Consider the following 24637-nt stretch of genomic DNA (forward strand, 5'->3'; position numbering starts at 1 on the left):
TAACACAACAGAGACACGGAGCCAATGAAAAGACATTACTGTAAAGGCAGCTACAGCAGAAGTGTTAGTCTACACATGTGAGAGATAAGCGTTAAGAGTAGGTCTAAGTGTGTGATTGAAAGAGTTAATGTTTGTACAGGGAGGAAAATGAATGTGTGAGTGTGTTTGAGAGATGGTGTAAGATAGGGACTTGGAGGAGAAAGAGAGGGGGAAAAGAAACACAGCAGAAGAGAAAGGCAGGTAAGATGTTACTGAGTGTACAAATTCTCTTCATGTGGGGACCTCATCTCCCTGCAGAAGGGAACGTTTCCCATGGCAGGCCTGAGTGGATCCACAGTGAGCAGTGTTAGAACCTCTGAGCAAAAAGCCATGAGTGATGAGGAGGGGTTAAGAGAAATGAACCCATTTAAGTCACCCAAATAAGGGCTGTACAAGCCCATGATGGATGCTCTGGAGTTCCTGAGGGAGAGCGCGCTAGCAATGGGAAGGGTGATGGGTGGGGAGCAGGCAGGGGTCCTGTGATCCCCACTTAATAATAACAAATTGGTTTGATAAACGACGCAGGCTTAATGTCTACGAAGAAATATGTGCACTAATCTCGAACAGTAACATAAGACATTTTAAAATGGCGGTGGTCCCATTTAATGATATGTGTACGTTGCAATACACAGAAAGATTCTAAATATGGATTAGGACAACTAACAGTGACTACATTAACATGCACAGAATAACATTTTCCCCTAATCCTAGAAAAGACAAAATTCCTACTAAGCTGTTTACATGGCCCATTGACATACAGTCATGCAATGTGCCCTAACATGTTGTTTATCACTTCAACTTTTTGCATCTTTCCATGAAAATAGGATTTTTATGCCTCCATGCCAGCAACAGCTGTGGGTGGAGGCATTATGTTTTCAGGTTGTCTGTCCCTCTGTCCCTCTGTCCCATTCTTGTGAATGCGATATCTCAAGAACGCCTTGACGGAATTTCTTAAAAGTTGGCACAAACTCCACTTGGACTCAACAATAAACTGAGTAGATTTTGGTGGTCAAATGAACCCATTTAAGTCATGAGAAATGAGAAAGGTCAGTGTGACCCTGCATCTGTCTCATTCTTGTGAACGCAATAACTGAAGATTACCTTGAGGGAATTTCTTCAACTTTGGAACAAACGTTCACTTGGACGCAAGAAATGAACTGATTAGAATTTGGTGGTTAAAGGTCACTGTGACTTTACAAAACATGTTTTTGGCTGTAACTCAAGAATTTGTGAGCTAATTATGAAAAAGAAAATCACACAAATGTCTTATAGGATAAAATGATGAAGTCGGGATATTTTATATCCAAAAGGTCAAGGGTGAACTTCACTATGACATCATAAGATTCAGCAAAAACACTTCTCTTGCCATTACCCAGCGTCATAACAGAACAGAAGGGGGGACATTTGGTCAGATACTGAATGGGTGACACTAATCTTGGGTGTCCACCTTGAAACTGTGCTGATTGTATAGATTTTCTGTGCTGCTGGGTTGAAGATGTTTGTGAAGCATCCATGTTTTCACAGACATGGACCATGTGCTTCACCATGAGCACAAAGCCTCCCTCTTTCATTCCTTCAACCGCATTCTTGAAAAGGTCAGCGTTGCAGTATTTGGGTATATCCAAAATCTGTTGATGTCCGAGTTTTTTATAATGCTTGAAAGTAGGTGTGTTTCTTCTTCCGACCAGAAATGTGGGATTTCTTTTAGGTATGCCACAGCATTGCAAACTGTTGGTTAGTTGGTTTGTGTACATCACATTCATGACAACGCATAGAGTTGGCCAAAAACAGACAAGAGGCTGTATGGTGCAAACTGCTGTAAAAACTCCAATTGAGACACAAAGAATGCTCCTAAAACCCGATTAATACTGGCATGTCCCATGTCTTAATTGGAAAATGTTCACTTTGGAAAAAGGCCTAATTCAGAATATCCAAATGGAATATGCTGTTTACACAACCTGTACCAAATTCAGAATATCGTCATATTCAGAATATCAGTGTGCACGTAAATGTGCCATATTTTTTATATCAGACAATCTCTGATCTGAAAGGCAAACAGTCACAGGCCAAATGCAGCTGTTGTTAAGCAAAGAGCAACAGAATTTATCGTTTGGAGCCCTTTCAAAACACACAGCACTTATTGGTCTACTAAAAATGAAACACTCGAGTGGTGGAGTAGATGACTGTGCAACAAGCCAACATTTCTCTTGAGAGGTTCCTGTGTACCATACGGTGTTACACTGGGCTGCGCTGTAATAAACAGTTATAGTATGTTTAGACAGACCAAGAGCTTAGCATTCTTCCATTACCCGTGTGTTCCCAGAAACTCCACAAGTGTGTCGCTGTACCTAAGTGCGTGTTTCTCTGTGAGTGTCTGCGTGTGCATGCGCTTGCATGAATAATTGCGTGCGCGTATGTGTGCCCTCAATAAAACATTTCACTGGCTTCCTCTCTGAATTGTTACAAGTGGTGCCATTATTTAACACAAGGCTCTGGGCAGCATGAAGAGGGCATGGGGGTGCAGCATACTCCTGCTTAACAAGCACACTTAACCCCAGCCGGCCATGCTAAGCCGAAGAAAGGAAAGGTTGTTCCCCAGCAGTGACATGGCACAGGAGGGCAGTCAGGCCAGGGTAAGGAGAGGAGGGGACAGCATCATTAATGAAGCAGTCTGGTCCATAGGCTCAATTACCGTACACTGGGTAAAGAAGAGTGTTCAAATTAAAGTAGAAGGCAGGCATGGGGTAATTCAGGAAATTTAAGCTTAGTGTATACGGTAGCACATGTACAGTTAATAAGTCAAACAGAGTCACATTTGATCGTAGCCCCTATGTTGAAGAGTAAACACTGTCTGTGAAGTAGAAAGACGCAATTACTTTTGAAATTGGTGCAACATGACCAGAGGAAACAGAGGGAAAGGGCTGTGGTGTTCACTTTTGCTCAAGAGGTAGAAAACCCACAACTACCAGAATGCACTGTGCCGCACCGCACCAATAAACATTCCTGCTGGTGGGTGATGTAATGTGAGCTTGGCTGTTTTGACACAAGAAACAATATGGCAGCCAACAGGTAACAAACTATCTTGTATAACAGTTTAACAGAACATATGATATTTGACAACATTTAAGGCAACAAAATAAGCGACACAGTCACAGAATCTCGTTTCATATTTTTTCAGCACTGCTTAGCTTTAGTATTTGATCTGAGTATTTATATCCTCCATTTTTACAATACAGTAATTAATGTGGCGCTCACTTCCTGTTCACAAATTCTCATATATCACAGTCAAACAGTGCACTAAAATATGTTTCTAAAAACATTTTAGGTGAGAAATAGCCAACACAGTAAGATAATTTTGATTTATATTTGATCAGCACTGCCCGGTTTTACAGCTTGATGAGAGTTTGGTCTGCATTTGTAAGTCAGAGAGGGAGAGAGGGGCGGGTCACTCTCTCAATCCGCGTCTATACATCTTGTGTCCGTGGTGGCGGGCAAACGAAAATGCGTACAATCTGTTGTTTGAGCGACAGCCCTAGAGCCAGCCAAAATCTGGCAAAGGAGGCAAAACGCCTCATAATGGAGTTTACCACAGTTTGTTTGAACATTCTATGCACACTATAGGGTTGCAATGGTATGAGATTTTAACAGTAAGATAACTTTCTCGGAAAATATCACAGTTTCACAGTATTACAGAATAATAATTATCAGTCAGAATGACCCTTAAAGGAGTGAGAACAGAAGGGTAATTTTGGTTGAACAAACATTTTATTACTTTAATTGAAACTTGAAACCATTTTTAAATGAAAGTACATATAAAAAGTCTCCCTCTTGAAAATAACCAAAATAAAAGTGAGATTTTCTGTCCAGTTGCCTTTTTCTTTTTTCTTTTTTTCCCCAATATCGCAGATAAGCAGGTGCACATGATATGCTAACCATCAATTTGGATGTCACAGAATACCTTGAAACCAGCCCTACCATTTTGTTACGATACAAAGCTAATTTAACAGTGGCAAAGTATCCCTTAACTGTAAAAGGTCTTTTGGTACATGAAAAAAAAATCATTTAGCTGCATATGTTTGACTCTTTCAGCTCTAACCAGCAACTGAAGTTAAGTACTACTGTGCACATGGCATCTAAATCCAGTGGTCACCTTAAGTTTATCTAAGTGGAAACACTAAAAATCTCCCCTGAGACGAGCCCTCACAGAGACATAAATCTGTAGTGTTTTTATAAGCTCCTTGTTATGTCTGTACGTCTATTTCGGTTGTCACAAACATGTTGCCTCACTCTGTCCGAAATCATGGGAACCATTTAAAAGAATCTCTGCTCCCAAAAGAATGCTGCGTATTCATGTGTTTAGCTTATTGTTAGTGTGTACCAAGTATTCATTTAGGAGAAAAAACATAAATGCTACAACACTTAAAAAGGTTAGAAGCTCAGACAGGGTGGGGAGACGAAAGAGTAAAACAAAAATGTAGGTGTGGACATTTGCTGCTAGATAGCCAGACTAACTCTCTTCAAGCTCCCTGAAAAAATGGGAGTCCATAGGAGGGTTCAGGGATTCATAAAGTCTTGTAAGGTAATTGATTGCTCCTAGCGGGGCAATCTGTGTGGGATTTTGTTTTTCTTTTTTTCAGACTGTAGGAACAGAAAAAACACACATGGGGCATTCTCAGCGATAGAGCCATTAGGGGGAGAATGACTGTGCGAGTGTGAGGGTGAGGAGCCTGACAGCGGGATGAACACTACTTAAATATTACAGTACACACACTCATCCATACACCCAAAACCTAGCCTAAATACAGAGGCGCCCACCGTTAAAGCCGGGGCATTAGGAGATGCAACGGATGCGAAGACAAGAGAATCTGCTCTAGACAGGCGAATTAAACCGTGACCTATGGTCCCCGTTGAGTAACATTAGCGAGAGCTTCCTGTGTGCAGGCACCACTCTGTTGACCGTTCATCATCGCCCGGGAAGGTGGACAGTCACCATTACACACACACTCGCTGACGCCTCACTTTACAATAACATGGCGGCAGCCATGACTCCACATCTGTCTAAGGGATGTTTAAAAAGACTCATCATTATTACTCTTTATTTTGGAGGCGGGAGGATGGGTGCAGGCTGATAGGAGGAGAGCCGTCTGGTTAACGTCGAGGTCCTCTCCTTAACCGACGACTCAGGGCAGGAGCGCAGGCTCGGGCTGGAGGGGGAGGGGGCAGATGGGTACTGACTGGGAGGGAGGGGGGCACAGATAAGCGGTGCCCTAGGTCCGTTGGCCCGCGGATCTTAAATCATCGTCAGTGACTCCCCAGAGTTCACAAACATCAGCATTCCCATCGCTCCAAAACCTCACTCTCTTATCAACTGGCTTATCACACCGATCAGTTATCTGGTGCTCTAACAAACACGTCTGCTACCATCAAACACTCACTCCTCCACGCACAAAGACAGACACGCAAAATGAAAAATGCCTTGAGGTGAAATGGATAGAGAAAAACTCAGTCCGATACAAAAGATAATCTAATTTCATCTGCAGCTACTTAAGCCGGGCTTAGACACAGGAGTTTTAAAAATCCAACTGATTTTTTTTTTATGACACCATGCACATAAGGATAAACTAATCTGAAACACAGTCACAATAAAAGATTGGAAAATAATGGCGCATCACAAACTACCCTGCTGGAGGGAACATGAACGCACCACCTCATGTGATCTCATGTAGAAGCAGATGTAAACAGACTTACTGTAATGTTGATAATGCTTTGCAGTGAGAAAAAAAAAGCAGAAGGCTACACGAGTCAAAACGAGAGCATGGTTTGGGAGACGAGGTCAACACGAGTTGACTATTCTTCAAATTTTACCTGTCAGTTTTAATATCTGTCAATGGTAGTATGCTTGCTAACATTAGCCTCCAGGTAGAATGTCTACTAGTGCTTGGCAAGACCCTCAGCTGCTCCGTACTGCTGTAATCATAATCCTAAATATCACCGTGTTTGAAATTATTGGGGCAACCCCGATGAGTTTGTGAGCAGTTCTGGAGGTTTAAGACTGGATCTCCTGTAGTCTGTGCCCAAATTTAGTAGAAATGACAATAACGCAACTTCCAAACTTGAAGTTTTAGTACTGTAATGTTTCTTCTCTGCTGAAAGAGAAGTGATTTATATGCGTTTGTGTGTTAATGCATGTGTAATTCTCACTTTTGTTCCCAATCAGGGAGACGACAGGCTGGATGTCAGATTCCTCGTTGGCCTTCTTCACCATGCTGAACCAATCCTCCAGATTCTCAAAGCTCTGGTAGTTGGTGATGTCGTAAACCAGGAGAACCCCCTGCATTGGAGAAACATAAAGGAACAAAACCATCCTCAGACTGTGATTTGAGCAGTTGAACTCTACACTCCCTGGATGTGAGTACACGGTTTGATTTCACCTCATATTCATTCATATTAACATGAGTTAATATTGAGGGAGTGAGGGAACAGTAGGTGGCACTGCTCCTCTTCTTAGAGTTGGGGACAGACTCACACTGAAGGGGACACACTCACTCACTCACACATAATCTGAGGTAGGTTCAGTATTATAATGATCTAGGTGTGTGAATTCACTTGGATCTTGTTTAAAATGAAAACTGTGCTTTGTACATGACCAGGCCTCAGTTCTGTAAGCACAGTCCAGAGTTTGGTGCAGAATAGAGATGAGGTTCGGTTATCTACCATCTGAGCTAATGAATGAAGGCTGTCGGCCTGAAGACATTCTCCTCCTCCCTGTGTAATCCTCCACACTGAATGCACTGCAGAAACATGCAACAACACCAGAGCCATGTTTGAGGGAACACTGAGGCCAGGAGGAGCTGTTTACATGGACACATAAATTAATCAAAGAGTAAACGCAGATACAAGCTGCTGGCATAAATCAAGACAAATAATCACAGTTTAACCATCTGCTATCGCTGCTTAAACTTTTCCTAAAGGGCTGGAAATTAAATGTGAGCTAAGACAAATGTCTCTACTTTTACTGCATGATGCAACACGACTGAGCGGGTGTCTGTTGCTTTTTGTTCGGGCAGACACGCACTGTCACAACACGCAAGGTCGGTGACGACAGCTCAGGCCTCTGACAATTACTGCGAGTCTCTCAGAACAGCCATGATTGATTACAGGACGCACAGTGCTGAACAATAGGTGTGAAAGTTCCACACAGCGCCGACAAGAAGCTCCCTCAGCAAAGTGTCGTCATGTGGCAGTGATGTACGACATTTTGCTTGTGAAGAATAGACAGTAAAGGAAGTGCTGCAGACAGTGCAGAGTGTTAGGGCACAGAAAATAAAAGAGAAACATGTCACTTTCTCAATTTTAAAGCAAAGTAGATTCATGAAATGGAAAAACAACCCCCTACGTATGTCTGACAGAAGTGTGATTTCATATCGCTGATGTATGGTGACAAGTTTGTGCTCAAATGTTACATCTCACGCTGCAGTGCAAGTCTCAGATTAGACAAACCGTGGTCTTTAAGTAGGCCTCTTCAAACAAGAGACATCCTGGAGGTGACAAATAGCACTCATCTGTTGCAGTGCGACTACTGATGTTGCTGACACATGTACAAACTAGCATACACTGACACATATTACAGTTTTTGAAGAGCTCTGCTGTCATTTTAATCAACACATTGTTGAGTATGTCAAAGGACAAGCGTTAAATGACGGTAAATGGATCAATTAGGAGCCTATATTTTCCAGCACTCCTTCATGTAAAAGCTGAGTGCTGTTGAATACTTTTGAATGATTTCAGTTTAAAATAAAGTTAAATGTAACTACAATAAATGTACACATTGGGAGTAATTATACATAAGTGCTGTCACAATACTGGAAGTTCAGACTGTGATTAAATACCTTGAAAAATATTGATATTCTATACCATTTTCATACAATTTAGTTCTTAATTTTATATTTTTTATTTATTTTTATTAATCCCAGAGGGGAAATGCAATTTCTTCACTCTGTTGTCATACACACATAGGCCCGAAATACACACATGCACACACAGGACCAAAACATGCATTAAATGGAGAGATGTCAAAGCGAGGGGGCTGCCCATGGACAGGCACCCCGAACAGTTGGAGGTTCGGTGCCTTGCTCAAGGGCACCTCGGCAGTGTCCAGGAGGTGAACTGGCACCTCTCCAGCTCCACCCTCTGGTTTCCAACCCAAGTCCCTGTGGACTGAGCTCCTGCCAATTTAAAGTTATTTTAAAGGATAAATTTAACAAGCCTATAACATGACAGTGACTTTTCATTTTGTGGTTAGGACTGGACTTACGACTGGACTACAATAAACACTAACAATAATTAAAGGTTTTTTACATTCATGAAAACAATGTTCTTGCAGTAATGCACATGTTCAAAATGCAATGAAGTGCAAGTAAAAAAAAACTGTGCCACAAAAGCCTGAATGCAACCAAGTGAATGAGACAAATAATGAGAAGAGTGACAGGAGGCGGCGCTGTGGGGGCGCTGCAGTGGTGTGTGTGTCAGCTTGCTTTTGGAGAGAAGAGGGAGTGAGTAAGTAGTGTTGATAGTATCGATACTGAGGTAAACAAGTACTGAAATCGTTTCCAGTATTCAGAATTGATATGTATTGATACACTGATATTTTTGGCAACACTAGTATACATGTTAAAGAATGTAGTTTTTGAGTATTGACCTACAATGTGCTGTATCATCAACATCTGTTCAGTCCGATTACATTAAACTGTAACAACTGTAAAAAGTAGAGATTCACTCAGTTTTAAAGCCTCATTGACCTGTCACTGCTCACTGTGAATCCATGTGACAGTTAATTATGATGTGGCTGCAGGGAGGGAGGCTCTGAAGAGAGTCACCAATACAAGCCTATTAGGGAAATGGAAACTTAATTCTCCCTGTTCTTCCTATTACTTTGTCACAAGCATCTACGGCTGCTGACTTGTAGCTTTATGCGTACATTTCTTATCCTTCCTAGGGTTACTGGAGGCAAAGACAGTTTTATGTTTTTCCTTCATGATGGAGGAATAAAAGAATGTTCAGAAAGCATAAGATGAAGCTGCAGCACAAACCAGAGATGCATATGTGATTGTAGGGCAAAACAAAAAGTAGCAAGAGAGGATTTAGAGTGATGTGTTTGATCTTACATGAGCTCCGTATACGTATTTATCCAGCATTTTCCCTCCTAACGTTTGGCCTCCGATGTCCCACACCTGCAGGGTCACGTTCAAGTTTCCTACAGAGAAGAAAAGAGACAAAAACACCTCCATTTTTAAAAAGAACTGACATTTAAATGACAGAAAATGTGTATAAATCAGCTCTATAAAGGGGTCATACAGAAGATGTTTTAGTGTAACCGCTTTCTCTCTCTTGTCTGCTAAACAATTACATTTTAAAAGGAGAAAAAAATTGATAACACTGCAATCTGTGGGTTTCCTTTCAGGATATTTTTGTCCTTTTTAATCATTAACTTGTTTGTTTTAACAAAGCTCATAATCCCAAGGAAATAACGAGTCAGCTGTAACTGGAACCTGTATTTTGGGTGAGCGATTTCTATAATAAAAGTCCACGTTGTTGATATACATAATGGAAACAATAAATCAGCGATTAATCTTTCATGCTGAGCTCTCTTGCCTGGCAGGTCACCCACACCTCACATCCAAGAATATCCAGCCCAGAGATTGAGGGGGGATAAATAGGTACGCTTACCCTCTAATTTAAACATTCTCAATACCATGGATGAAAAAAAATGGACTTCTTATTAGCCTGTGAAGAGCTGTTTGCATTGTGCCGTATCCTGCCAAGTTAGGAAAGTGAGGAGAATTATGTGCTGTTAAGGAAAATAGCAATAATTAAACACAAAATGAGAGGAAAAGAAGACTCTTGTCCCTCTGCCTGTGGAAAAGAGAAAGAAGGAGTGAATGAGAGGGAGAGAGAGAAAGACGGGCACAAAAACCAAATCCAAATAAATATTTTCTTCCTCTGGAAAATGAAAGGGGTGGTTGAAAAAAAAAAAAGTCAAAAAAAAAAGAGGAGGAGGGAGGACCAGACAGCGAGGAGTTTATGTTGGTGTGATGAGGGCCCGGCGCTGGGCTGGAGCAGCGATGGGGAGCAGAGCGTACACTGTGGACACGGCTGGACGACTCAACCCCTTCATAAGTCCCCTTTTTAAAGCGAGGGAAGGAAACGCTGAGGTTCACAGTCACTACATCTAGACTATACAGTGTCAATGTAAAGCTACATTGAGGAGTGCAATGAATAACTGTTCCTTGGTGTTATAAAGAGCCATCCCCACCCATCCACCATGGCTGGACACTAGCTTTATTTATGTCTCAAAGATTCACACTGACTCAACAGCGCTGACATTTTTCTGCTTATGCTTTACAACAAGTACAATCTGTGAGCCCAGTGGATGAACCTTCAAACTGATAACAAGTTCGGGAAAGAAGGGCATGTTGATAATTATCCTCTAGGACCCTTTTTCTACCAAAAATAGCATGTGTGTGCAGGTTTTTTTAAATGCGTGAAACCTGTAAAAATAGGCGATAGACTGCTTTCCCATTGACAGTAGACCAGAGGGGTGAGCACGGCGCTGCAGTAAAGGAGCATGCTTTTTTTGTTTTTCTGTTGTATCACGTTCAGTGTTACGGACGGGCAAGAAAACAAGTTAGCAGAAAGCAGCATGGAGGCCAGTGAGAATGTTACAGTGGTTACTTCTTTTTTTATATCTTACTTATTTAGTCTCGGTGCAAACTAAACTTTGAACAATGTGCAAACGCTTCTTGAACCAAGATGGATGTTATTTTGTGGCGGCCTGTCATTGTGTCGCGCCGGCAACAGGGCTAAAATAAGCGAGTCCACCCGGGTGTTGCATTTCCATTACTGACGATTGGAGACGGAGCCAATAAATACCCATGACTACTGCTGAGTGATTTGTCCTAGAAGTGAATGCCTATTGTTACCTCTCCCTCTAATTAAATACAAGCGCGAGAGGTTAGTGCGTGTGCGTGGTTTTTTGTCCAGTGGAGAGGGGCTGAAGTGTGACGTGAAGTGGATGCAGACAAAGCAGCAGAGGTGTGGACTTGAGTCACATGACTTGGACTCGAGTCAGACTCAAGTCACAAATTTGATGACTTTAGATTCGACTTTACAGAAACAGAAAAAGACTTGCAATTCGACTTGAAGTGAACACCAATGACTCGTGTCTTCACTTGGACTTGAACCTTTTCACTCAAAAATACTTGAAACCTTCCCCCAAGCCCAAAGATTAAAAAAGTCTGTTATTTAAAAGAGCGCAACAAATCAATTCATTTCCAGAATTAACCAATGTTAATGTTATTCATTCCAAGAAAGTTAACACCAAGCCCAGAGCATCCAGGCATCAGACACACTTGTTTTAACAAATAAATACAAATGTTTGTAAATTATATATATCATTATTCTGTTGTTATCATGACATTACATTTGGTAAAGAGCACATTATGACTTGTTTAGGACTTGAAACTTAATGTTTACGTGGATGCTTCTGGAATCCCTACAAAGTCTCAAAAGGCATTGAATTCATTAATCTAAAAACAGGGACTTAATTGTAATAAAATGTCTTATTTCAATCTTTCAAAAGTCTTAAAAATGCTAAGACATAGGAAGTGGGGTTTTATGAATTGGATTTTTCTGACACTGCATCGTAAAATATCTAAAATATATCTATTCTAAAAATAATTTACCGAATGCCTCTCACATTACTGTAACACAGATCAGGATAAAGGAAACAATAACACTTAAATACATTTATCACATCTGATCCAATGACACATCAACAAGGTTTTTTTTAAGGCAGACTAAATGGACACTTTTATGATAATATGTTAATTGTTTTCCATGTCTTTTGAACTTGACCCAATAAGTTATAATTGTCCCTCCCTCTGAGTAACTGATGCAGTTCACGTTTTCTTCCCTCAGTTTTGATTATTGTAAAACTGGTGTTAAAATTCATTCCAAGTGTCATTAAAAAGTCTTTAAAAGTCTTAAATCTAACCTGCATTAAGCTGCAGGAACCTGGTTTAGGGACTTGGCACTTGACTCTGGACCTGAGTGCACACTTGAGACTTACTTGTGACTTGCAAAACAATGACTTGATCCCCGCGTCTGCAGAGCAGCGTCCGAAAGTTAGAGAATCTATCAAGTAAACCTCGAGTCAATCCCCTTCACCGCCTGTACCTCACTGGTTTGGCAGAGACATCTGGAAGAGGTATTGTTATAAAAAGCACACACAGAGGAGGCTGTTGTGTGCCAGTCGGCCTCGCCTCACCTCTCCCTGCGTTGGAAAATGTACATTAAGTTTGACAAGCTGGGCCTTCATGGTGAGAGGGGCCAACGCTGGCTATAGGCTACTCACCCCCCCGCTGCAAAAGACCCTTACAGCCCCATAGAGACCCGGAGAGCCATACAACCTCACCAATACAAGGCAGGGTGGGGGTCCTAACGAAGTTTGGGACCACCCAGCTCGCAGAGCCACCCTCCTCTTCATCAGCTCATCAACACCCAATTCCCCAGAAAATGGGCCATTTAACAACTCCGGCGTTGGACCCAGTGTTGTTGCTGCCCCAGTGATGCCGGCGTGTATTTAAACAAAGGTTACAGTTTAACGCCGGAGAGATCAGTGATTATTTCAGGAAACTTACTGGAAAGAGAAGTCAAACGATTAACAGCATTTGTTCAAGTTCGCATTAAGACGCTGTGAGCCCAGCCTGTGCTTATGGTTGGCTCTTTTCATCCTGACTCCACCACAACATTTTTGGGGGTTTAGTTCTCCTAAGTCTCATAAGCTGACACTGACACAAAATCAAAATAGGATCCTTCAGCCAACTCACAAATCAGCATAACTTTTACTTTTAGCACTTAATTTGCCCTTGCTTAATGTTGTTTTATTAGTAATGAAAGAATGGAGGCACTTTGCAGATTTCTGGAGCTCAGGCCCTGGCAGAGTTTTTAGAAATGCCATTTAAAATGCTGAAAATCCCCATTTCACATGGTAGGAAGTAAAAATGGAGTGCTTTCGTCTAAATATAGCATTAGTCAATAAACATTTATTTTACAGATCTAAGGGGGATACAGAGTGTAGCTTTATGTCTGCGGGTTCAACATAAACAAATAAGAACATGAATGTTTTATGTGGTGCAGGACAAAGATCAGTTGAACTCAGGGATCAGCGATATGGATATAAAATGTTAATGTATTTACTCTGTACGGTGCCCGCAAAATTATGAGCAGGGCTCGCCCATTTGGACATAAGCTGTCCATTGGCCTTGTGGAGTCCAAAAAAAAAAAAAAAAAGAGTGTGCTGTTTGCTCTGGAGAGAAGAGCTTTCAGAGTGAATAAGCCTGAGAAGTGGCAGACACTCTACAATGAGGAGCTACCAGAAAAGACACATTCAGCTCCTGAGTTAACCTGGAGAACAAACTCTGCCTGGAAATGGTCGGACGAGAAAATACAAACAGTGCCAGAAAATATGAGAAATAAAAATATGACAGAAAGTGATGGTGGAACAGCAGGCCTCTTTGTTCCACTCTCAATTAATATTCTGGATCTTTTTAACGCTGATAATGTAAAGTAAACACAGACATTAAAACCTTAACATTGGTATCACAGTATTACAAACAACCACTAACCGTGAAGCCGCTCTGTCTGACTACAATCTTGCCAAATACATATCCTTAGTATTTTATTTAATTAACAAGTCTGCCACTACGTGCTTGTGCAACATGTGTGTGTCTGTGCCAAGTCTCCGAACAAGCGAGCACTCCAAATGATTATGAAGGTGTCTCACCTGGAAGGCTTATTCTCTTCAGAAAGAAATCCAGGCCGATGGTTTGTTTGTACTGCTTCCCAAAGGCCTCCTGTGCAAACCTGGTGGCGAGTGATGTCTGAAACAGAGAGACAAAGCGAGAGACACGGTGAGCGAGTGCCAGAACACCTCTGTAGCAAACAACAGGGCTAAAATATGTCATTTAAAACAGTTATGGGTTTAAAAAGAAAATGCTCACAGGATAAAGCAGAAACCTCGATTCAGTGTGTCGTATCTGTCTCATAAATAATCTTCACACATACATGCGTACGATAAAAACCAAGTCAAAATCACAGCTCAGGGCAAAATGCAAGATGCTGCAAAACTCCTTCCAGAGAAAATACACAGTGTATTAAAGAACTTCCTGAAAAAGTGATATTCTGGTGCTGAGCAGAAGTAGAAAAACTTTGATTTCATTTATGCTGACCAAATGCCAGAGTAAGCTTTTTACAATATTTCATTAAATATTTCTAAAAAATACAAGAGTATAATTTATCATAACCCAACACTTCCATGCAACTCTTTTCCACAACAGCCTGCAGCCATAACTCTCAGGCGATGCAGCCTTGATGTATGAGCTGTAGGACATTAATTTCGTTTTTACAAATCCATTTTAAGCAACTTCAAAAACTCTGCGATTGACTGAAAGGTGCGCTGATGTAATTGTCTGCCTCCTCCCTGCCGTCTCACTACTCAGCCGCGGCTGTGACAGTGAAAATCAACGTGAATTACAAAAACAGGTGTCGGGGAGTATGTCATGTCTACAGACTGCAGACCTAATAATTGCCACAAATTATAAAGCCTCCATCACTGTCACTGTTGTGTTTGAGGAGGGGAAAAAAATAGCATGTTAGGGGCTCTCCTGAAATCCATGGGAATTCATGGCGCAGGCCTGACATGTCAAGTTTAATTCATTTTGATGGATGAGGATGGGGAAAAAAATGAAGTGCTGAATGTCTATTAGCTATCTTTAGAGCAGTGTGCTTACATAAACACAACAGAGAAGTGAAGCAATGGGATTCCCTGAGTGTTCATGTGGCAGCAAATGCATTTTAATGTGGTGCTTGCCACTCACTGAGGGTTAGAGGATTTAAAAGTAAATTCTTTCTTTCAATCCACTAAGCTTTCACTTGAGCCTATGTCCTTATCTATCTCTATTCAGGCTAAGAAAGTTTAGGTTTAGCCAAATAATGTCTCAAATAAGACTGGATTTCTTTCAAATACTCCAGGGAAGACACAATCTAATAGAAGTCAGAAAACCCTTCATGGTTTATCCACATATTCCTCAAGTAAACAGAGTCTATTTGCCTTCCAAAGGTATTGATTTGTCACTGTGGATGATACCTTTAATATCAAACCTTTATGCTTATCCCAGCTTGGATTTTTAAATGTAATCTTTTAATTAAACCTTTTGAGTGTGTAATCCTGGCCTTTCCCACTGCCTTGATTGATTAACATTTCCTTAGCGCTGCAGAATAAAGTTTTATCCACCTAATTCTTCTAAAAGTTCACTCACCTACAGACTTTTTTAAAATCTCAGCCTGCGGAGCATGTCACAGGCTCGAGAGTGACTGAAAAATTACTAGAGGTGACTGACGCAACAAGGAGAAAATCGGCCATTTAAGTAGCCCAAACAATCACTGACAACACAGGAATAACAAGCTCGGACAGCAAAAATTTATTCCACATGCTCGCGTTGGCCTAGTCGGCCATTTGTCTTGGCATTCCAGTAGCTTGGCTCCCCTCCCTCGACGTAGTCCTTTTTTTCCAACGTACAATTGGAACTAACCAGCGAATGTAAAAGCTGGCGTAATCCTGACACTCCAACAGAGAACAGCACAGGGTCACCAATGATACCAATGCCGGGAAATGAGGGAAGTTCTACTGAAACAAGAAACTGGGAGAGAGGGAAAAAAATATGGCAAGCTGACTGCGTCCATGTGATGCAACTCAGATGAGAGATGCAGCGCATATTTGCAGCATCGCATCAAAACTGGCTCTTTATTCTGCTTAAACAGTTAAGACACATATACATGTTGAAGAGTTTGACTGTAAATAGCATTTCTGGGAAGCAGCATCCATTAATGTACAGGACCTGCACCTAAAGCTGCTTTTTACAGAGCAAATAGTCAGAAAAAAAACTGAGAGGCTTCTAAATCAGGTTGAAAAATAGACCTGTGTGTGAGTTAGGCCCAGCACCTTACGAGCCTGGCTAAATGTGAGGGTCCGTATTTTAAAAACATCTTGCTCAGGTGGACAAGCCTTCCCACATCTCTCTATACTTCTGAATGGACAACCAACCACAAGCAAAAATACCACCGAAACTGCTGTCCAAGAAAAACTGATCCGATTGCAATTTGCTCAGCAAATTGACATTAATAAGGGGGGAAACGGCATTCAAGATGTCAGTCAGTGGTGCCTACTCAAAATGGGGGGCAGGGCTCCTGTTTTCTGCCCAAAACAGACAAGCAGGTAAGTCATTCAGACAGTGACGAGCTGACACCTGGCAGCAGTGTGAGGAGGGTTATTAATGTAGCGTATCTACTGGGAACTGAGTTGTGTGTGTTCTCCGCACCCCCTCCCCCAAAAGAAAATGTCGACTCTCCAGAATGAGAACATTCATTTTTCTCATTGGGTCTCACCATTACTGCTACATTCATTTTCTTTCTCCCAGAGGAAGGAGAGATTAGTTACGAAAGGGGATGTGTAGCTGAAAAGCACTTGACGTCCCTGCCTTGCATTCACACTCATTCATTCGAGGACTCGAGATGCAGTGAAGAAGAACCATAGCTGCATCGTCATGACAACCTCCTTGCTTTGCTGCAAATGATTGTTTGGTGTGACAAGGGAAATATTCCACTGTTGTGGATGTAAGTTAGGCCTTTTTAATCTACATGTTTATACTATATCAACACACAGAATGAGTCACACCAGTGGTTTTGAAAGAGACTTACAGCAACCCTGCACAAATTTAGCAAAGATACAATATACCAACAAAAGGTATATTATTCACAGTTCAGGCACTCATAAAACCAAGTCGTCACACATGACCCTGTGTTATTTTATTCTATTAAATGAGAAAACAGAAACATTTCTCATATGGGCTGTCCTGACATAATTTTCTTAAATGGGGCCTCACTCTGGAGCCAAATGCATACAGGGGTCCTTGGCCAGGAGAAGAGAGGTATACTGACGGAAAACAACCACCAGCTGCAAGAGCTGGGCGAAGAAACTGTCATACTCTGTATAATACTGTACAGTGCACTGTTTTACCCACTGCAGCCCCAAAGTGTTTAACAAATGTAGGGAGTGTGAAAATGCATCATCTAGATAATTTTATTTTAACAAAGGGAAAATTTAAGTTGTTGCTATGTGCTGACCTATTGTCTGTTTAATTGTAAGTCTCGTTTAAAAGCAGGCAACACATCGATGGTGAATTTAGTTGGGCTCATTTAAATTGGCTCTCTTTGTTGTCATATCAAAATTAGATAAAAGCATAACAAAACAACAACACATAATCTGTAAGTGTATACCTATAGGCTGAGTCACTATAAAACACAGCACCACCAGCACGCAGTCTACAACTACGTTCAGTAGCACATGTAATGTGGATTAAGGGCTGGGTAGACTTAATAGGTTTAGAACAACAGATTTGTGCCTGATTTAAATCCATAATGCTATCTTTGAGACAGAATAAAAACTACACGTGCTCATCAACCTTGTAAAAAAGAAATTTCAAGATAAACTTTAAAAAAAATCAGAATTTTTTTTAAATGTTTGACTCTTTACTGTAGAACTACTTTAGAAAAACAATGTGTACATTTTCGTCAGGAGCAGTTCCTGCACTGTGTGATTTGTTTGTCTGATAATCCTAACATTTATCTTTACTTTAACATACAGTTATTAAAGCGTGTGACTAATACTGAGTTCCTGAAGCTGCTGTTTCGGTCCACATAGTCATTTTAGAAACGTCATTCCTCAACATCCATTATCAGGCGTTAAATTTTTTTTCAGTATTTTCTCATACGGTACGCTCTCCTACCAATAATTTAACCATCTCCAGCTCTGGCTGAGATGAACACCTTCATCCTTAACATGACATCAGTGTGGATGGGCAACCTCAGAAACACTCAGTATGTAATTTATCATTATATTATAATGCCCAACTTTTTGTCATTAAACTATCACAGAGAGAAGTAACGGTTGTTGCCAAAGTTTTACTAATTTATTTCTTATCTGAAATAAATGGCCACTTAACTACAGTAAAGGTAAAGTCGGTCAAAAAATAAATATAACACCAGGTTGACTGTCCACTTAAAGCATCTCTACCCTTCCATGTCTTTCGCTGCAAACTGACATCAAGTGAGCAGCAACTTCCCGGCTGAAATCTTATTAACCCCCACTCACCATATGGACTACTGTCCTCATAGTCTCATTTCTGAATCTGGGTGTCTCCTCCTGTATGAGTTTAACTGAGGCCACCAACCAACCTGTTGAGTTACCTGAGGTCGACAACACGGGGAGTCCTTCAAACAATTGTTTACATCTATCTGTGCAAAAATGGGTTTTATGTGTGACTAGTGCATTTAGGGTGACTGTTCAATACTGACTCTTTTGATGCTCTGTCATTACTTCTCTTAATTTACAATATGGAATTAAAAATACTCTCAACCTCTCTCTGCTTGCCCCTATTGATATTAACAGCTATTACACTGTTCGACACAGGGTGACCAAAGATAATGAGTACCCTTTTAAGCGTGAGTCAATTGCTAAGGCAGATGTTCACTTAAAAAAAGTGTTTATATGTTTGAGTAGTACCACATGTTTAAATGTTGATAGTGATTAATTTGAATTACTAAAAGGGAAATTTTACTATAAAATGTATTCAGTATTGTACTATGATTTTTTAGTCTTTACAAACATGGACAAATGTCTCCCAAAGCTGGAGATCTGAGCCATGTCTAAGACATAATGTTAAGCCTAGACACTGTATTTACAGTATATAGACATGTATTGACATGGACATATACAGTAGACATGTCCATGTAGTGTACATGATTATCCAGTCAGTGTATATCCATTCAGTATTTATTTCTTTGCACTATTTGTACAGTGCACAACTTACAGAACACTTGACTAGACGTTTTAAATTTTCATTGGTGCTTTTTTTTTATATCTAAGTAACTAGTATTTATATATAAATATTTTTTCACATATTTGTGTCCATGATAGTCCCGTCCATTCTTTACCTTATTTTTTGTCCAGCAGTGTTGTCCTTGTTCCTAGTTGTTAAGTCTATTTCTTTGTAAGTTCTTTAACATCAATGCAAAAAACTGAGTGAGATTCTTTATCTGTGATTGTTAACCAATTCAAGTATGTTGAGCTGCTGATAGTGATAAACTTGTGAGGACTAAAAGGGAAATTTTACCACAAAATGTACTGCATACTGTACTATGACGATAGGACGATGCTTTTTGAAGACAGTCTGAGACAGTATTTACAAGCATGGACAATTGTCTCCAAAAGCTGGATATATGAGCTATATCTAAGACATGCACTGATGTTGTAGTGGGGACTGTTTATTTATGAGGGACCTATGTTTTTTATTTTGGCCTATATGATGGACATACAACTTTAAATGGCTGTATTTTGTATTTGTTTGACCATGTTACACCATTTATCATAGCCAGAGACTGTAAAAACAGACAGTTCTTCAACACATGATGTTGGACAAACGCTTCCGTCAGAAAGAAACCTAACCAAATCTAAGCTTAAAATAGTGATAGCTTATCAAAATGACTTTATTCTGCATGTCTTATTTAAAATTTTGCAGATAATAAACCATTTGCATGAACTAACAAGCATACACAACAAGAGAGCAAAACCTTTAAAGTCCAGGATGTTGCCTTTAACTTTTAACTTTCAAACACCTATTCAGAAGTTTTTAAAGTCTAATAACTAATTTATGTTTGAGGAACGGTCGTGCATTTTCCCCAAGTCACTCAGGGAGGCTTGAAGAAAAATATTTAGCTTCAGGGAAGGTTAAAAAGAAGCCACCTCACCAGCCACCCCCCTCACCTGATAAGTAAAGAACACTCCCTTAAATTGAGAGATTGCAGATTTTGTTTTATAACTGTGTTAATGTTAATTTTGGCTTTAAACGTCTATAATAAAAGGCAAAGCAAAGACTTTAAAGAAAGAAAGTGTCTACGCCATTATCCTAACTACAACTACTGCATTATTAATCGCTTTATGTTGTCTTGCTGTGATTGTTAGCCTCGGTTGCTAGCAGTTAGCTAAGTTAGCTACATTAGCGTCGGTCGCCATGGTGACTGTCAAGACAGAGCAGCGTCCGGATGAGCAGCGTAAACAGCAGAATACTAACCAACCCTCCGTGCAACTGACATTAACACACTGTCTGTGTTGAATTCAGACTTTGCAGGACTATTCACAGTTAATATTGTGAGTGTAAGTTGTCTCTGTGTCCGTGCTGGTCTCACCTTCCCACACGCACCGTCTCCAATCACTACAATTTTAAGCTGCCTGTCCTGGGTGTCCTCCTCCGAGTCCGACATGACGCTGAAATGTGCTCCGACTGTGTCAGCGTGGAAAACCGAACCAAAACCACCGGGATATAGTCACAGGCCGGCTGACACTGTCTATCAGGCTAATCACAGATGGATTAAACGAGTGTTGAGTGGGCAAGCAGACGCCATTTTGACTCTACTAACACAACACTGCTGCTCTGCTCGGCATGATCCACTCTTACCGTGCTGCCTCCACGTACACTGATTTACGGTTAAAACGGGAGGACACAGATACCAGGAAAACGAACCGGAGGCTACAATATAGCGTTTCAGTTAGTAAATATTGTCAGTGTCGCCATGAAGCTCTTTGTCGCCACGGGAAACGACCAGAACCGGAAACCCAGTCGCCAGCGGTGTGGTTGCGTCCTGTGTGTGACGCGTTGCTGTTGCCTTGGTAACACAGGTCAAAGTGTGAGCATTAAAACGTGAGAAGCACAACAAAAAGTGGTTTAAAGTAACTATTTACTAAATTACTAGACCTAAAAGTACAATTTGAGGTTCTTTACTTTATATTTTCAATTTTCAGCTACTTTTTTTTATTTCAAAAACTGTGCTTACTTTGAATATTCTGAGTTTAAACAGCTTATTAAATACAATGAGCTGCCAAACAGCATATCAAGACATTAAAAGCTCCACCTCGACCTCACACAATATTAAAATGCTGCTTAAACCTTCATGCATCAGTAATAATATCCAACAATAAATAGAGTTAATATGTAAGTACGAAAACGCATTGCATTTTTATACACTACTGTGGCATTGCTACTTTTACTTGAGTAAAGGATCTACATATTTCCACTACATGTGGCTTATTCAAGATTTAAAATAATAATTATTTAATCTGTCCATCTCTCACATTCTTACACACATACACACACCCTCTTACACAGGGTGCCCCTGTATTTAAACATATGTACATAATATGTTTAGTCCATCATCTGGAATTTTCATTTACTTTAGCAGCAATACAGTTCTTCTACAAATAGACTTGTAGACATAAATCTGTTTTAAAAAATGTGATTTTAATTATATATTTATACTACAGGCTACTGTATAATATCAAGTATATCTATATGGAAACCCTTTTGGACCACATAATGCATCTGTAATATGACAGATTTATGGGCCTAATGTACATCTAACACCAAGCTTCATTGTGCTTTACTTGTGTTTAAGTTGTCATCTTATTGGCTGTCTGTCAACACACTCACACACACATACATTACATGTACACATACACACACAGGTGCACTATAGGTCATGTCAAACTGAATCAAAATTATGATAACCATGATTTAGATTCCCCTGAATAAAAGCAGATCTGAAGTCTGAAGAGGGCCAACAAACATTTAAGGATTTTTTTGCCCTTAAATCATTACAGACTCTGTGTACTAGTCGACCATTCAAAGGTTAATGTTATTCCTGAGGCATCCTAATCATGGATAGACAGACACATTTCATTTTTCCACTGCTAAATTCACAGCTGAACAGCCTCCCAGTTTACCACAGTGTCGAAGAATATCTTACCAGCTGTGTAACGTGATTGCTGTAAATGACACGCTGATGTATTTACCAAATGAAGTATGACTATTATTGGCAACGTTAAACTCCAGTCTTGGACCAAATGCCAAAGCAGAATATTTTGACAGAATTATTTTTGTCACATTTCTTTCTAGTGTATTTGTAAATGATTCACAATTAGCTCAAGAATCGGTGCTTAATTTAACATAAACAAAATGTAGGTTAAAGAGTCATTATTTAAGATTTCATCAGTTTTTGCAGGAACTGTTGCAAAGCAGAAACATACCTCTTCTGTTTTTTTAAATTATGGCACATATTTTTTGGAGTGCAGAAGATTTAATATACCCTGCACCAAAATAGACACCCAAACTATTCAGTTAAGTAAAATAAGGAATAAAATATTTCATTCTTAATTACAAGAATAAGCCTTTGTGTCAATGACCTTTAAATTTAGCCTATAATAAATATTAATCTGTCAAAAAGGAGGGTCAGGACACAAAGTTGTTTTTTTTTGTTTCCTGTAATTTTACTATCAAAAGTTATTATTAACAGCCTGTAGAAAGTATTTCCAAGAAGAACATCTCACTATACAACTTTTTCTCGACTGTGTGAGCTGTAGCTGAAGTTTGATGTCCACCGAGATCCATTTACTGTGTGCTCCGACACACACACACACACACACACACACACATACAAAATAAAATGTTTCTTATATGTTAACCCATGTCACTAAATGCCCCAAAGTCCACCTCTTCCAGGGGAACATGTTCAGTGATAATGATTTATACCTTGTCTCTAATTTACATCCTCTTGTTAAATGTTTTGAAATTTCTCTGTAAAACGTGAGCTGCGGTGTTTTAAAGCTAAAGGTTGAATCACGGTCCTCGTCTTTCACACTTTGCTTTTCACAGCCGGAGGATGGATGTCGCTGCAACATGAGGGATGGAGAGGAATTCACACCTGGGCCACTTTGAAGCAGGTGGCAGTGACTGTCAGGTCAGTGTAACTCCAACAGGCTCATGAGGGTGTGAGTGACAGCAGCCCCAGCCGGACAGAAAGCTTGGAGAGAAATTAAGACTAATTGTTTTTAAAAGAGTTTTCAGGCAGAGGCGATCAAGGCGAAGAGAGACACAGTTTGGAAAAGTCTGTCAGTGACATCTTTGCATTTCGCTTGTTCAGTGTAACCTAATCGCCTAAATGGAGAAAGCATTTGATCTCCTCAGGAACACGGAATTAGAAAGTCATATATTGGGCCAAATGGATTAAACACAAATTAATAAATTCACAAGGAAGAAGGTGTCGGACCTTTTACCTTATCATAATTAACTGTACTCTATATGAAGCTCAATTGTTTAACGAAAGCGCACCGAAACTGAGAAAATACAAAAATCGTATTTTGATTTTCTCATTATTTTTATGGTAAAATTATCACTATTAGACACAATGATATTAAAAAAAAAACAGTGTCGTCAAATAGAGTTTTTAATGGACCTGTGCGGGCTCTTCAGTTTACATGTAGGCTAGATGATGAAATATTGATGAATAAAACGGTTATGCAAATGAAAACCATATCAGAGTAAATGTGCTTAAATATATTCGTATATTGTTGTGCAAAATAAACCATCTTTTTCAAACACACAAGCCCTGCAGAGACACACAAAAACCCGTGGGCACACCTTGTAGATATCCCTCTATTTCTATTTTATAACTTTAAATGTTTTTGTTTGATTAGATGCTTTATCACACATGGTAATGTTGGTGACATTTTGCCCAAAGATATTTTATTATCTGCAGTAATAAAGAGAGAAATATTCTATTATTGATTTAGGCTACAAAAATAAATAATCTTCAAGTAAACGAACCTGTTATTAGTTGTTAAAATATTGTTAAAGACTGACAAATAATTTTAAAAAAGACCTCGTGGTGTGATCGTGTCACTTGTTTACAGCCCAGGGCTATCTTATTTAGTGTGAATCGTGAAATTAGGCGGATTATCTCAATTTTTAAAAAAATAAAGGCTATTAAAACCGTCTGTTTTAGGAAATACGAATTAATGTTTTATCAAATTGATATTTTTTGCAATGTGATTTGGTGCTAGATATCAGTGCATTTTATATTTCCATTAACCAACAATCATAAACCTACAAGGTTGCGTCTGTTAGTAGTCGCTCCGCCACAAAAGACGCAAATACATCCCATTATATAAAGGTGGAGGACCCCGGCTGTAAGCAGGGGCTGTATCCAGCACAGCTCACCGTTTAACGTGTGAAATAATGTCTATTAACTTCCAGTTTTCTGTTATCAGTAACAACTGTGGAGACTCTCCAGCTTAAAATAATTACTGCGCAGTGAATGTGAAGAGAGAGCCGCTGATGTGTCAGCTCACGCAAATATGGATCAGTTTAAGATATAAAGGAAGAGCTCGTTGCGTAATGTGAACAGAGATAAAATAAAGAAAACATAAAGATGACGAAATTTCTGTTCAATCACAACTCCAAAAAGTTCAGAGTTTCCCAAAGTCCTTGCTTTGCTCCAAGTACAGAAAAGACTAAAATAATATGAATATATTCTAAAAAAATTGTTACTTCTTGTTGAGTAATAGAGACAAAAGTAGGTTACCTGTGCGTAA

At 39.9% G+C, this 24637-nt stretch overlaps 1 protein-coding gene across 2 annotated transcripts in view; it reads right to left on the minus strand.

Moving 5' to 3' along the window:
- rab28 (RAB28, member RAS oncogene family) overlaps nucleotides 1-20864 on the minus strand; it is a 41467-nt gene extending 20603 nt beyond the window's left edge. For both annotated transcript variants that reach the window (XM_050042523.1, XM_050042522.1), the window contains exons 1-4: nucleotides 20401-20864; nucleotides 13883-13979; nucleotides 9204-9292; nucleotides 6241-6370 (exon numbers count right to left, since the gene is read on the minus strand). In XM_050042523.1, coding sequence (XP_049898480.1) covers nucleotides 6241-6370; nucleotides 9204-9292; nucleotides 13883-13979; nucleotides 20401-20475 — 391 coding nt within the window. In that variant the 5' untranslated portion in view covers nucleotides 20476-20864. The remainder of the gene's footprint in view (nucleotides 1-6240; nucleotides 6371-9203; nucleotides 9293-13882; nucleotides 13980-20400) is intronic.
- Nucleotides 20865-24637: the final 3773 nt, after the last annotated feature.

This window comes from Epinephelus moara, chromosome 4 (genome assembly GCF_006386435.1).
Source record: "Epinephelus moara isolate mb chromosome 4, YSFRI_EMoa_1.0, whole genome shotgun sequence".
In the NCBI taxonomy this organism is placed as follows: domain Eukaryota; kingdom Metazoa; phylum Chordata; class Actinopteri; order Perciformes; family Serranidae; genus Epinephelus; species Epinephelus moara.